Source organism: Lycorma delicatula, chromosome 5, assembly GCF_047948215.1.
Source record: "Lycorma delicatula isolate Av1 chromosome 5, ASM4794821v1, whole genome shotgun sequence".
NCBI classification, from domain to species: domain Eukaryota; kingdom Metazoa; phylum Arthropoda; class Insecta; order Hemiptera; family Fulgoridae; genus Lycorma; species Lycorma delicatula.
Window position 1 is genome coordinate 93949314 of NC_134459.1, and position 16530 is coordinate 93965843.

Consider the following 16530-nt stretch of genomic DNA (forward strand, 5'->3'; position numbering starts at 1 on the left):
TTTTTTTTTAAGATTGTTACTCGCTGAAAAGTATTTTTTTTTTATATTCAAGGATTTGCTATTTTTGTGGCTACCTATCCAGTACGAAAGATGTAACTGGTAAATGCAGTTGTTTATGGAAAATGGAAGCTAAATACTAGTTTTTCTGTAATTAAATAATACTGAAAAACTGACAAATTTATAGTTGTTAAAGAAATTTTACATGTAAGTATAGTATCAATAAAATTTTTTGTCTGATAAAAACTGATGCTCAAAACAATGAAAATAGCAGTCAACTTGATTTGTTTATAAGTTTGATCTTTTGAAACGTGAAAATCAGTGCTGCTAAGTATGTAAATACCATTAAATAAGACATTGTCGCATTCATTTTCAAATCAACTTTTAGTTGCATGATGTGTACAATTTTGTAAAGCATGACTAAGAATGCAATCATATTTTAAAATTAATTTAGCAAAGGTTTCTTCTTCAATTAAAATGTTAGCGCTAAATTCTTAACTTTTTTAAAAAACTTAATGAAAAACTATCAAGACTTATGATTTTTTAAAACTATGATCAGTGAATGAATGCTGCTTTAAAAACAATTACTTTAGTTTTTTGAAAAAAAATAGATGTAAAAGTTTAGATACAATTTTTTTTCCTTTAGCAGTACACAGAAGAGGGGGATGTATAAGGGAACTTAAGTAAAAAACCAAAATGTACACACATATAAATATGTTTTTTAAAGTAAGTCAATTTTTCTCTTTCTTAGAATGAGAAATGCATCTTGTTTGATGCAAGAATGTGCAATTCAAAACAATAGATGTGACTTTTTATCCAATGAGGTCATGGTTTTAGTAGAAAGGAATACCAAAGTGTGATTACCATCAGTGTAATTCACAAGGTACATCTGGGGGGGGGAAAGAAAACACAATTTGCGATTACTTTTCCTGTTTTTTTCAAGCTAAAGGCAGTCTCCATGATTGTGAAATTAATAGTTTTTTTTTACATACAATCATACTTATATTTTGAATCCTGCTTTTTAGAATTATTTACTGAATGACATACATAACATTACATTACAAAATGTAACACTGTTCCTTCACAAAAAATGACAGTAAGAGTTTCAAACTATAATACTTTGAGTAACAGCTCAATATAACAACACAGTATATATATCAAACCAACATTGAATTTTCTTGTAAAAATAATAGTCAGAATTATAAAAAGCCCTTTAAAGGGATCTGTAATATTTATGAATCTTAATCTTTTTCTCAAAAAACTGGTATCTCCTGCAAGAACCTCATCCCAGTACTCAGACCACTAATGATAATATGAACTGGTAAGTAGAAATCTCCATTATTTTGTAATAATCTTAGTAAATTATCCTAATGTGACCAAATATGTGTAAAAAGTACACAAATTAAGTACACAAATTAATTAATTAATTAAGTACACAAATCAAAAGGCTATGATTCCAAGGATATACTTAGGATTAATAAAAGTCAAAACCTGTTTGCAAGCAATTGGAATGAATATTCTAATTATTAAATTAATTAGATAGCATAGCGAATTTTGTTTTTATAAATTGAGTTTTATTAATAAAATTGTAAAATAAATAATAAAGCCTAAATTAAAAACAAACTTTATTAAACTATGTGAAACAAACTTTTTTTTCTAAAAATAGTTTCATACAATAAAATATGTGACTAAAATTATTTAATTTCTATAATTTTTTTTAATATTCTATTACTCTATTTTATAATACACACACACATATGCACACTCTCTATTCAATATTCTACAGAATATTACTACATTACTTCCCAATGTTAATAACAACCTTAATCAGCTACTTTAATTTAACTAAATCATAAACTGTACATATGTTCACTGCAAGTTAATAAAGTTACATTAGCAAGTTGCACAGTGCATGTTTATCTATTCACAATATAACAGGCTAATGTTCAATTATAGTTTAGTTTCTTCTTTTCTTTTATAATGATACAGGAAACTATTTTAGTGTGAAAAATGCTAACCCTAACTGGGATTTGAACCTTCTGGATTAAATAGATGCTGCCTTTCTGCCAAGGAGGGGTGCCTTTGTGTAAAGCATACTAATCATGTGAGGTTATACTAATCGTGTTTTACCTTAATTTAAATACAGAATTGTTAGTTAAAACATGTAGTTCTTTATTTCATAATTTATTTATTTCAAATTAAATACAAAAGATTTATATTACAAAACTAAAAATCCTTTAGATATTCCAGAAGTGAAACTGCCCAACTGCTTGAAGAAGTAATAACTTATAACAATTTCAACGGGAAAATAATTCAAGAAAATTAAAAATAATATTAAAAGTCTATACACTTGCAATAGAAACATTTTTTTAATGAACAGATATGTTACCAACTTTAAAAGTAAAATGCAGCATTACAGAAAAAAAAGTGAAAATTATTTGCAAAAGTTTGGAAAAAGGGTTTAAAAGACAAAGAATATACAAAACCAATCTTTTACATGCACCACACAAGTAAAACAATATAGCACTGTACAGAGAACCAATATACAGAAAAAGAATTAATATTAAAAGAAATCAATAAATAAAATTTCATGAATATACTACAATTAACAGAGTGTAAAGAGGACCAACCAAAAAGGAACAATATGAAATTTAGACATGAACCTGATTTCAGCCACATTATTGACCCAAAATTCTGCCAATAGTATGATCACCAGTACAAAGACAGAACATTCATAAGTGTCTGAGAAAGTACTCATCAAAAGTTAATATACAAGGGAAATTTCTCTCCTTAAGGTTGGTGAATTTGTCGTTCATGGTCATGCTAGTAATGTACACACTGCATTATTGTCTGTAAGTTGTCATGTTGTAGTATCTTTGATTTACGAGTGAGTTATTACGTTATAAAATGAATAAAAAAATTAATGTTACCGCTGACTGTGAAATACATAATCATACGTTTTTAAACCATCAAAATGTTAAGCCGGCTGAAATTACTAGGCAGTTTGTTTTGTGTACAGTGATAATGTAATGAATGAAAGACACATCTGAAAATGATGTGAAAGGTCTAGAAATAACAGAATTTATGTGCACGATAAAGAACGTTTGTGGAGGACCTCGATAATCACCGAGGACTTGTTGAAACGTGTCTATGATGAAATCAGAAAAGATCACTACGATTTCCGACCTGGCCCTTCTTTCTCCTGATGTTTCAAAAGCTGTTATTGGTTGCATTGTTCATAACCATTTAGGTTTCAGGTTTGTTCACGTTGGGTGCCACACATCTTATTTGGATGGGAAATTTACGATCACCCACCATATAGTATGGACTTCTCCTTCTGGTTACCGTTTGGGAAATTGAAAAAATTTTTGAGTGGTAAATAATTCGTAGGTGACAAACTTAAAAATGCTATAAATCAGTGGCTAAATGGACTGGTGGCAGAAGATACAATGAGGTTATATTGAAGCTGGTATATCGCTACGATAATTGTCTCAATTCATGTGGCGATTATGTAGAGAATTAGTGTAAATTATGTAGTTTAAGAGAAATAAATAATATTTATAAGGTTTTCAGAATAAAGTTTTTTACAATGAAACTGTCTTTACTTTAGAGATAACCTCTTGTAATAATTTTGTTAAGCTATATATATATGTATCATGAAAATTCTGCCTATATCATATATTACAGTTATTGATGTATATACTAGTGTGTTGACAGTCATTTTAAGTTTTATTTTCAAATTTTATCAGGTCAATCAATTTATAAATCTATGATTAAATCTTCAGGGAGAAGTTTTTTTTTTATTTTGTACATAAATAAAATTCTACTGACAGAATAAAATTCTAAATACATTTTTTACATTCACTTATACATAAATTTCATCACCCTGATTCTGCTCAAATAACATAAACTAACAAAAAATGAAATAAAAATATGACTAATATTAGACAAAAAGTTAATATAGAACTATTTCTTACTAAGAACTTAATGAATCAAACCAGCATCACTTGTAGTAGAATGAGATTGATTTTATAAATTGGATTTTTTAAGTGACTTTTACAGAAAAACAACTGCCTATATACACTAAATGTATAAATTAGTCATATATAATAAAGGAAAAGACTGCACGCTAGAGGAATGGTTCATTCATTTTGTGAAACGAAAGTGAACTTTTCTTACAACATGAATTCTTAAATGGGAAGAATTTATTGTTCTATGCTTGTTAATAGAGATCTGCTGATAAGAATACAATGGAAAGGTAAAATATAAATATCAGTATAATGTATTTATTTATTTTTTGTAACATACTCATAAAAATAATTCTACAAGAACAGCAGCTGGCAAATACCTAAACACCAAGTTATGAAGTGATATCTATAAAGTCTAGCTTTTGTTTTTTTTCTTAGAATACTTTTTAGAACTTTCCCTATAATTTAAAGAAAACATTTTAAGACTTTAAAATAAAAAAAATTTATTTTAAAAATAATTTAAGTGATCAGTAAAATCTGTTATGATATTTGTTTTGGCATTTCAGTAGTGGATGACCAACAGCATTCCTTGTTTTCTTTCCATTGGGCAGTCCCTTCCTCATATTCTTCTTTCTTCCATACAGGTACTGTAGCTTTAAGTGCATCTATTCCATACTGCACTGCTGCTAAACTTTCAGCTCTATGGGGTGAAGATATAGCTATAATCACACTTGTTTCCATTACTGGTACTATACCCATTCTGTGAAAAAATAAACAAGACATTTGTTTACTAAACTTAAGTTTTATATTATTAAATAATGTTCAATAAATTTAATAAAAATACCATATTTATTTCACATTGATGTTTATTTAAGTTGTAGATTTCAAATTTGTACAAAACTAGTATTACAGTAGATTTAAAAACACGCAAAAAAATCCAACCTTTATTAAAAGTAAGCGTAGTAACAAAATTCATTAAAACCTTGACTACATTAGTTAATTAACAACTTATTAAAAAAATAATAAATGCAACATTTACATTTTCAAGGATACAGATAATAATATTTATGATCATAAAACATTTGATAGTATCATATATCTGCTCGAACAGATGACTTGCCACAAGTAAAATCCCAAAAACTAAAGAACATACAATAAAACATCACAATTATTAGACATTTAATGATGAAGATCATTGTTCAGGTACTAATCAATGGGTTAATATGCTTTTTTAAACAATAAATCCTTTAATTTTTTTTAAACAGTCCAAGAGAAGTAACATCTTTAATTCTTTTAATGAGCTTATTATAAAAATTGATACCCATACAATATGGACTATACAGTTGAAGCCTGTGCAATGGGTAAGTTAATAAGTAATGATTTGAATATCATGATGACCCACCTTATCACTAAAAAAAATGTATATTTTAAATATATGAATTAACAGTTGATATATGTAAACATAGGGCAGCATAAACAATTTATATTTTTTTAAAAGTGGTCTACTTGATGCCCTGAAATTTGATTTATTCTGACAATTTTTTTCTGTATTTTAAATATATTTTAACTGATAGGAAATATGCCTCGTAGAATAATTGCAAATTTTACTATAGGATAAAAATATCACATTATATTACCATTTTTGTTTAAAAATTTGTCTCCTTCGTTAAACAGCTCATGTTAAAACGAACTCTATTAAGTCTCATAAATAGCTTATGTAGCTGCTGCTCTCAATACAACCTTTTCTCAAACCAAACCTCCAACAATTTCATCAATTTCTCTGATGGAGTCTAATCACCATCCACATTTAACACTAAATCATTATTATTTTTAGAATTAGCTGTAAACTGTATCAGCCCAGTTTTAGATTTAGTGAGCTATAGTACCAATTTTACAATCACTTGCTCTCTTAAATTTGTTAGGTCTTGTTTGGAATTCTCTTTAATAATAGCTGAAATATCATAAGTATACAAAAGCTATCTCTTTCTTTGGAGTTAAATAAAGATTATTCAAGTAAATAATAAAAAGAAGAGCTCCTAAAATTGAACCTTGTGGACCCTAATTTTACTTTTGCCCAGTCTGATTCATAAACATCTCCACCATTGCTCAGGATAGTTTTCTGCTTTCTAAATAAGAGGATAACCACAAGTGAGAGAGTTCCAATTACCCCATACTTTAATAATTTATCTTTAAGTACAGCATGGCTGACACAGTCAAACATCTTGGGACGAATTGCAACATACAGTAGCTGTTAATTTTGACTTGTGCAAGGCTCTGTATATGGTGTCCACCATAGTCAATAAAGCTGAGTCTGAATGAGACCTTAGAAAACTATGCTGTGACTGACAACAGATTGTTTAAAATAATATTTTAACTGTTTTTGTACTATTTTTTCAATTATCTTATAAAAATTAGATAGAAGAGCTATTGGCTGGAAAATGGATGTAGACTTCTTATATAAAGGTTTAATAACCGAAAATGTTGAATTACCTGGAAGGTACCCACTGTCAAGGAATGATTGATAATTTTAAATAAAGCACTAGCAAAAAAATTTACTTTCTTTAATGACAGCTGTGAGTTCTTCAACCTAACCCACTCAATTTTTATTATGCAATGAATTTATAGTATTAATTTCTTCCTTTTTAAGTTTAATATTACCCTGAACATTTTCAAATAATTCCATTGCTCCTTTTTTATAACTTTTAATTTGTAGTCATTGACTACATTAATAAATGCATTATTGAAATGATCAACAATAGTTTTTGGGTTTGAAATGGTTTCTTTCTCATTGATATTCATTTCAATTAACATTTAATCCCAGTTTGCTTTGATCCCAATATGCCATGTAGCTTTGCTTTTACATTTAGCATTGTTTATAAAGTTAGTGTTAGACATTTTCTAGCCTGATGAACAACCTTTTGAAAATTTGATTGTAGTTTTTATAATAATCTGATATCTTCTGATCCCCTATCTCTTTCACCTTTGTATACAATTTTCATTTAAATCTATTCAAAATCCTCTCAGTAACCCAAATAAACTACTTTTTTGAGTATCTTTTTGTACTTCTTACAGGAAAACTGAATAAAATGCTAAAAATTCTTTCTTTCTTAAAAAAAAAAATATTAAAGTTATGTTTAAACAATTTAATTTTAATAAATTTAGTTCACTGTAAAACTTCAAAAAAAATATTAATATTGTTTGTACTAAAACTACTGCCAGTTTGGGATTGATCAGATAAGGAATTCCAATGAACACTACAGTATGATCAGAAATGCCCAACCTGTAGATCAGAAATCTTACTGTTGTAGAGTTTATTTGTTATGATACTGTCTAGATATTACTGATTGGCCTGGTAACCACTCTTATATTCATTTAAAATCATTACTTTCAACAATATTTTGGAAATTATTTTGATATGCAAATGGCTTTACTTTTAATTTTGTTATATTTAAAAAAAAAAATGAATTTAGCTTATTCAAAGAAAGTATGCAAAGTATTTTTTATATGGGACCCTGTATACAGAAAAATTAAATTGTATGCATAAAAATTATTTGAGAGCTAATCATTTTTAAAGTTGACAATTCAAATGTGATGGACTAGAACTGAAGAACTCAAAGTATCTTTCACAAAGGTTGCAGATCTGCTACCTATTAAATTATTTTCCCTAATATAATAATTAGTCAGTTCATAAGTGTTCAAAATAATTAAGAATATTTATATTGCTTGAATTTAACCATTATTAATTAATGTTAACAACAGAAATTCCAGTTGTGGCCTTTTCAGATAAAAATAAATAAATTTTATTGATTTTTTCCTTAACACCACCCTGTATATTTGTATGCAATAATCACTGAGGAAAAAATTCAACTCTAGTAATTTATCTGAGTTAACAAATGTTTCAACTGTAGCTTGTAAATTATTTTTAGTACTTTTAATGTCCAGCTGTTGCCTGAGATTGACATCAGCTTTGATTATAAATATCCTCTTTGATATGTGGACTCATGTTTTAAAAGAATCAAAATTTCAGCCTGCTTAAACCTTTTAATTATAACAGTTATTCTATCAACAACCAATCTTCTTAAACCCTTTTTTCCTAAACCATTAAAATGTAATCCATTCTTAGTATGAAACCTACCACCTAATATGCTTACATCTAGCAATACAACATTTTTAAAATGCAAACAAAAAATTTTGATTTTCTTATTTATTCTGTTTGCACTTCTTTATTAATTAACATATGACTCTGATATTAAGTCATATCTATGCAGAATATTAATTAATATTACATTGGTATCAGTTAAGCTCTGCAGGGTTTTTTCAAAACTTTTAAAGCACTGTAAGATTCATTACAAGCAATATCACTGGCTCCTCCCATAATCACCACAAAATCCTTGGAACTCAGTTGAGCACACTCGACACCACATACCCCAGATTTTCTCCTGGTTTGACTGAACTATAGACATGCGTACTTGAGATTGCTTTTCTCAATCTATAATCCAGCTCACAGCCATGACTATCTTGAGTAAATTTTCTTTGCATCTTAATGAAACACTGACTACTACCTGTATGTTGATGTTTGGTATTTCTCGGGGATTGCTTATTTGTATTGCCTGTACTATTCATGTTGGCTCTTTACCTCCATAACAGAAATCATTTTCTACACTTGCAATGTCACATTTATTTAATGGTTTGATGTCATTAAAAACTTGAAACCTGATTTTGAGTCTTAATCATGCATAACGATTCAGAAACAGAAGAAGATGGAAAACAATATCTTTTAATTTTCTGTTTTAATGCATGATAGAGGAGAAGAATTTAACTTTCTAATTTCTATTTATTTGGGATTTTTTAATTTTAAATAAGTTATCTCTTCTCTCTTCTTGCAGTTTACATAATTGTTCTTCCTTTTCAATTTTTACATTCTTAAGAATTTCATTAAATTGTGAATTGATCTCATAAAATATTTTTAAATTTCTACTTAATATATTTATCAGAAAATTCTAATTTTAACAGAAAAGCACAAGATTAATCAGAATCAAAATTGGCCATATCCAAAGCCATATCTTCAATATATTAATATAGAGATTCCATATAATTCACCATATAAATATTTTTCTAAGTCAATCAAAATGTTGTTTTAATAAAATAAATCTTGATTTTGGATGGCTGAACTCACTGTCTCTGACTTGGCAGATAAGTTACATGATTCACACTGCCAGTCTAGATTAACTTTTGCAATTTTTTTACACAATTTAGTTGTCATATGAGCACAAGAACAATGAGACCACTCATAACAAACACCACAGTGAAGACCATTGTACACTGCATAATATTACAGTATTAATGTATTACATATAATATTATTGTAATAACATAGTAGTGTATATTGTAATATTCACTATTTGCTTTAATCTGAAAATATAATTTATGTGAATCTATTCTATTTATTTAGCAAACATTCTGCCGGCCTCAGTGGCGCGAGTAGTAGCATCTCGGCCTTTCATCTGTAGGTCCAAATCATGGACAGGCATGGCATTTTCACATGCTAAAATCATTCATCTCATCCTCTGAAGCAATACCTAACGGTGGTCCCGAAGGTTAAAAAATGCCAACATTCTAACAGTAAAATAATTGACAATGCTCAATACATAACAGTTAGTAATTGTAACAATTTCAATTTTAGTTCAACAATTGCCAAATAACGATATTAAAGATAACAAAAATCAGAAAATCTATAATGTAAGAAATAAGACAGGAATGGGATTCAGATATTTAAAATCCACTTTATCTTACAATAGGCAATAATTAGATAAACAAACCAGTATTGTATAATTTTTTTGCTGCAGACTAATAAGGAATAACAAGTGAATGAAACTCTGTTAAAAGAAATCTAATATGAATAATTCAAGGAAATCGCAGTTCTTTATAGCTATTAAAATGAGAAATAGATATTTACACAGAATTATAATTTACCTATGATACATAGCTATGTTTTCTATTTCAGGCCACCTTTTACGTATTTCTACACAAACATTTTTCATTGTTTTATATGCCATTGCTTCATATGCATGGTAAACAAGTTCCTTTACCTGAAACAAATTTACACGAATGTTACAAAAAAATTACACAGATCACATCAAATAATCTGAACCTTTGGTTTAATCAGGCTGGTCTGGGTCATAATGAAAATATATAATTATAAAAAATAAATATTGAGGATAAGATAATGATTAGAAATATAAAAATAACTCTTTGGATACCAATATTTTTATAAAAAAATTTCCTAAGTAAAGTTTTCTTAAATTTTTTATTTTAAATCTGCCCCAAAGTAACCTCTTCCTCAAAAATCAAAAAGGGTGTCTTTATTTACTGCAAAATTATTAACCAAAAATTTTTTTTACATCTTCCTAGACATAGTAGTAGTGAAAGTGACCTCAAAAGAATATTTTGGTAGCAGTATTGAGGGTGGGGGAGCTGATCAAGGTTTAATATTACTTTAACATAGTAAAATATTAATATTTTTAAATATTTTAATATTAGAAATTTAAATAGTAAACTTTTAATAATAATATTAGAATAAAATTTCATCATATTCACCCCCTCAACAAAAAAAAAAAAAACATAGGTAACTTTTTATTGGCTGTACATTTATAGGTGGAATTTATTTCTTATTTCTTCCATTTAACATAGTGAACATGGAAGAATCAACAAATTTTCTTGGAAGGTAAATTTGGAAGTGGGGTAGAAAAAAAAATTGATTTTTGAAATATCTTTGTTTAAACAAATAAGATAACTTTATCCCATTGCAATTTTGGGTACAGACATCATACCAACATCTTATTAATATAATTTTCTTAAAGATACTTTTAAAATGATGGATCACACAATGGGTCTTAACATTTAAAATATTTGAGTTACAACCCCCTGAGCCATCCCCCAAGAAGTAGTATAAATTCTATTTCTTGTCAAAAGGTAAAGTTATACAGTATTCCATCTTTTTTAAAATTGTTGAGGGCGTTTCCATAGTTTTAACACAACTGTATATTAGAATACTGGATGGCTGAAGATATCTGCAGTTAGAGGAATGTAGAGGAAACTATATTTTTTTTTTAAACCAGAAAGTTGTGGTCAAACGAGTAAATCTTTACAAATAACAAAGATATTATTTCACGATGACTGGATGAACCAGTCAAGAAAAATCAAATACACATCCAGATAAAGAGAAGGCCTATTTTTTTTTGTGTACTTATTTTCTAAGTGCGCAATTACTTTACTATCAAAAGTATCAAACTGTTATAAAAACTACAAAATCCAAAGATTAAAAACCTTAATGAACTTATTAAAAAATTTTAATAAGTTTTTTAAAAATAAAACACATTTCTTAATGAAGCAATATTACAAATTTTAATTAACTTAAAAAAAAAAAATAAAACTTAAAGCATTGACTAATGATAGAAAAAATTAATCACATGATAGAACAAATTATCATATTCTACAAGTATTAGTTTAATTAAGTTTTTTAAGTACTGTGTAAAACTAGCAGTACCAATTAGAAGAAACTGCATACTATATTTCAGTGTTTTGTCGTAACATAATTAATTACAAAAGAAAAGTAATAAGAAATTTTTCTGCGAAAAACATGATGTAAAAAGAAATAAATAAATGCATATGATAATGATCTTATATTTTTTATCATTTTCATAAAAACCAAATTTACAATTATGCTTTTTTTTCTGAATGATTTTTTTAAATTCTACTATTATTTTTATTGCTATAAGTCATTTAATTATAATCAATAATTGAATTAAAAAAAATTCATTATAATTAATTTAAACACCTAATAATCAATAAATTTAATTATATCAATTAGTTTTATTGTAATTATTAAGTTATAATTTATTAATATCTACTAATTACTGGTAATAAATCTGAACAATTAAAACAGTCATAACCTGTAATTCTTGTCTTGGTATATGTGACAGCTCCTCAAGTGAATATTTTTATTTTATCAGATGAAGCCAGAATAATTGCATTTTAACTCCTAACATACATAAAATAAAATTTCCTACAATGACTGTAATAAGAGAAATTTTAAAGATAAACCAGAATAAAAATTGTTACTTCTTCATTTGTATTATAAAGATTAAATAATATACGTGCTAATTTTGATTTATTATTTACTGTTTACTAAAAATATAAAATAAATTTTATTTAATGAAAATGTGTATCTTCTAATAATGTATTACAGCTTACGGGAATTAGTAAATGTAAATTAACCTTTATACTAGTGTCAATAAAGTGAAACTAAACAACAGCATTTACCAACAAAAGAATTTATATACTATAAAAAAAGTCATAATTAACCACTATAAAATAAACCATATTTAATTTATTATGTTAGAAAGGATTCATATAGAACATTTTCAAAATAAAACCCAATTGCTACTTGAAATGGAGTTCTTCATTGCTACATACGTTGATCAAAATGTTGATTGAAAAATCTTTAAAGAAAAAATAGTACTTGATACTTAAACAGGGTATACATCCAAAAAGGAATTCATTGGAGGTATTTTAAAATTTTTTTGGACAACTGAATTTTTCGAAAGAATACTTTCATCATTTGAACAGCGTTTTTTTTTCAGCAATGATCATTGTAGAGAAAATACCCAGGAACTGAAGAAGCTACTGTGTTAATTAAATTATATTTTATAGATATTAAAAGCAATACAATAATTTTTTTTTTCTTAAAAATCAAGTTAATTTTATATAAAAATTAGTCACTATAAATGTTTTAGTGTTTCAACTATATCAAGAAATTAACAGACAATTGGCTAGTTTTAGGAATGAAGGCATGTTTCTTTTAAAACTAATCAAAATATGCTTAAAATTGCATAAAAAATTAAAAGATACTAAACAAAATAGTAAATGCTGAATGTAATGAATGCAAGAAACATTCACTAGGCAAAGCATACACTCAAAACACAGAAATAATATAAGCACTGCAATCACTATGTGCAACAGAATCAAATCAAATCACTGCACAGAAACAGAACATTCGAGGAAGATATAAACAGTGACATACAGACTTAACAAAAGACCTAAACGCCTCAACTTTAATATATTCAAATAATATGACATTTTTCACAATAAAATCTGATAAGAACATAATCAAATAACAAATACATAACAATGCAGGAAATGTTTTGGAAGCACTTTTACAAATACTTAAAATATTATTCATTTGTTATAAAAATTTAACACACACACACACACACACACTTGCATACATGGGCATATATAAAAAATATAATCAATAATGTTTTACAATGTATAGATGATAAATATTCTAAATTATTTACTTTTAAGCCATCAAAGTTATCCCGAGTTGTGCCAGCAAAAAATGATACTGCACCACATTTTGGTGATTTAACTATGTTCATAACATCATCAAGACTTAATTTGTCTTCAGTTAACTTTAAAAAATCCATAATATTTGTTCGGTGTTAACCTGAAAATTAAGAAATACTAATAAATTACATACAAACAATTAATAAATCTTGTGTTCTGAGAGAAGTAAATAAACCATTGGAAAGTATTATCTAAGTAAAAGAATGAGCAGATTACATACATAAGAGAGACATGTAAAGGAACAGAAAAGAATTCGTTTAAACTAACAACCTCAGTAATAATCAAAGCATACCATCTTTTTTTCTTCTTGACAGTTGTACAAATTGCAATAATATATCATTTAATACTGGTTACACAGTATACAGTATAATACTGGTTGAAATCAATGCATTATGCTCTGCAATATAAAAAATTTATTATCATTTTAAGTATTCTTGAAATTAATTAACTTGCAGAATTAATTTGCAAAACTACTTTCTTTAATTTTATGTGGGAATAACCTGATATATTGTTATAACTACATAAAAAAATAAAATAATAGTAAATGGAACCAGTAGATAGGCAAGAAGAAATCTGCTTCATATATAAAAAAATATATATTAAATACAATTCACTTTATTAATGTATGGAAATTTGTTTTCAAATATCTTTCCACAAAAAATATGTTCTCGGACTCTTGGAATTTTATTTCTTCTCAGAACTTTGAAGGTGGTGTTGAAATAAATGTACCACATCACATATAATGTTAATATGTACCATATCTTTAAGAAACCTACTTATGACCAAATAGTATCTAATATATGCGTGGATTGATGAATAATGACATAACAATAAATTGAAAATAACACAAACGTAATATCAATAATATAATATATTATATGTATTTATATATACACACATTAAATAATGTATATAATATCAATAACATAACATAACATAATAAATTACTCAAATCAGTTTGCAATTAGTCTAATAATTACTGCTACTACTTTGAACAATTTATATTTATCAGCAAACAGGGATATTTTGTTATAATTAATTTTCAATGTTCTTAAAAAGAGTACAGGAAATACATGGAAAGGCTCTCTATCTAAACTTAATTTACAAAATTATACTAGGCTAATTTCATTCTTGTCCATAATTTCTAAAATATCTGAAAGAAATATATACAATAAACGTTTAAAATTGTTGTGAAGAGCATAACATATTGATAAAATTTCAGCATGACTAGTAAAAAACTGGCTAATGTAGCCAGTTTTTAGAAAGTATTTTAACAGTTCTGGTAGTAAAAGATTTTCTTTTCAAGTTTTTGCGATGTCAATAAAGCATTCAATTTAGTTCGGTAAATATTGAAGAAGCATCTTTTTATTACTATTTTATTTAAGGAGTTACTTAAAGTCATACCTACCAATCACAAACAGGCAGCTGAAATTTCATGTTTCATTAAAAACATCTATACAAAAAAAAATGTCATATGTGTTCAAGATGTAGAACATACATATGAAGTGTCCTTGATTCCTTGTTATTCTATTTATTAATGATCTTCAAAATTCTGAACTATTCCTTGCTACCAATCTTAGTAGATGACATAGATGTCGCTGTATCTGAATATAATTATTTAAAAGGACTATAAAAGAGGACAATAGCATATTCACTGCATTGAATAAAAAACAATTCATTCATTGAATGCATTATAACTAACTTTAAACATGCGTAAAATTATTGCTTTATGCTTCTTAGACAGATGTAATATTGCCTATCACATGGAAAGAATTTCAATTAATGATAACTCTACTTCTTTTGCTAAGGATGTGTAATTTGTTAGTTGATAAACTCTCACAGGATGATTAAATTGATTTTGTTTGCAACAAAATTGAACCATATTTTTTTGTTTTGAAGAATTTTAACAAATTCCAGAGCTGGATTCATTATTGAATATTTATAATGCCTACATACATTCTTGACTAAATTATATCATCTCTTGTGGCTTCATTAAAAAGTCATGGCAAGTTTTCAAGATTTTAGTAATTAAAAGTTATCTATGGATTTATATTTATGAATATGATACTTTTACTAAGAAAAAAAACAGCTACACTTTTCCCCTAAAAGCACAACAATATTCATCTCTAACACAACTGTTTTTGCTTAATTAGGCATAATAAGAGTATTAAGAAATATGAAAAAGGGCTCTAAATGAATTTTACCAATTTAATTATAAAAAATTTTTTTTATAAAAATAATTATGGTCAATGAGTGTTTAAACAATTCCAATCAAAAAAACCCTGAATTTTCTGTACCTTTGTTTAATCCACAAATATGTGCTCAAATAAATTTTATTAACTTCCATAGAGTTGTTTATTTTGTACTTATTTTATTATTTCATATCTTCATGTATTTAATTTACTCATTTCATACATTATTTTTAATTATTAAAACAAAATAAACACAAGTAAAATATATACATAAACAATATTTATTTTTATTAATACAGTTGTTGCTTTAAACATTTCATTTTTTAATGTTTAATTACATATTTTGTGATGCAAGCAAATGATGGGGCAGTTCCTTTTTTACATGCGGTACCCTAGCCCAATCAAGATATTACTGATAAGATACACTACTATATATCAACAGAATAAACATCTATTTATTTATCTATAGATAACAATCATGGAAACCACGTTTCATTTAATGTTAATGAACTGGAAATGACGATTTCATTAATATTTAACATTATTAATTAAAATAAAACTAATGCTCAAGTAGAATAATAACTATTTCGATACTACAAAAATTAAGTATGTCAAAATGCAATAAGAAGTTCTACTGCAATTAAATTTAACAGAATTTTCAAAATTATGCCAAAAGTGAGGTTATAGTATAGCTAAACACTGAAATTCGAACTTACCTCCACTCAATGGTGGTATCACCGCAATAATATCGTTATCCTTTAATACCACTTCACTATTATTCGACAGGTATTCTTCATTCAGAGCAAGAATCAGATTTTGTTGTATATCTTCCAAAGAATATTCTTTTACAATTTTACGCAATAATTTATTAACGGAGGTAAAATTATTTACTATTAAATTCCCTTCCTTTTTGCCACTTAAATCTCTGGCTTTGCCGAACAAATAAACTTTAATGCACACTGTAT

At 26.8% G+C, this 16530-nt stretch overlaps 1 protein-coding gene across 1 annotated transcript; it reads right to left on the reverse strand.

The window, feature by feature from the left end:
• Positions 1–1605: 1605 nt before the first annotated feature.
• On the reverse strand, positions 1606–16420 carry Mocs2B (Molybdenum cofactor synthesis 2B). The gene is made up of 4 exons (XM_075366651.1): positions 16282–16420; positions 13325–13473; positions 9939–10054; positions 1606–4725 (listed from the first exon to the last, which is right to left on the reverse strand). The coding sequence occupies exons 2-4, from the start codon at positions 13451–13453 to the stop codon at positions 4506–4508; spliced, it is 465 nt and encodes a 154-aa protein (XP_075222766.1). The 5' UTR covers positions 13454–13473; positions 16282–16420; the 3' UTR covers positions 1606–4505.
• Positions 16421–16530: the final 110 nt, after the last annotated feature.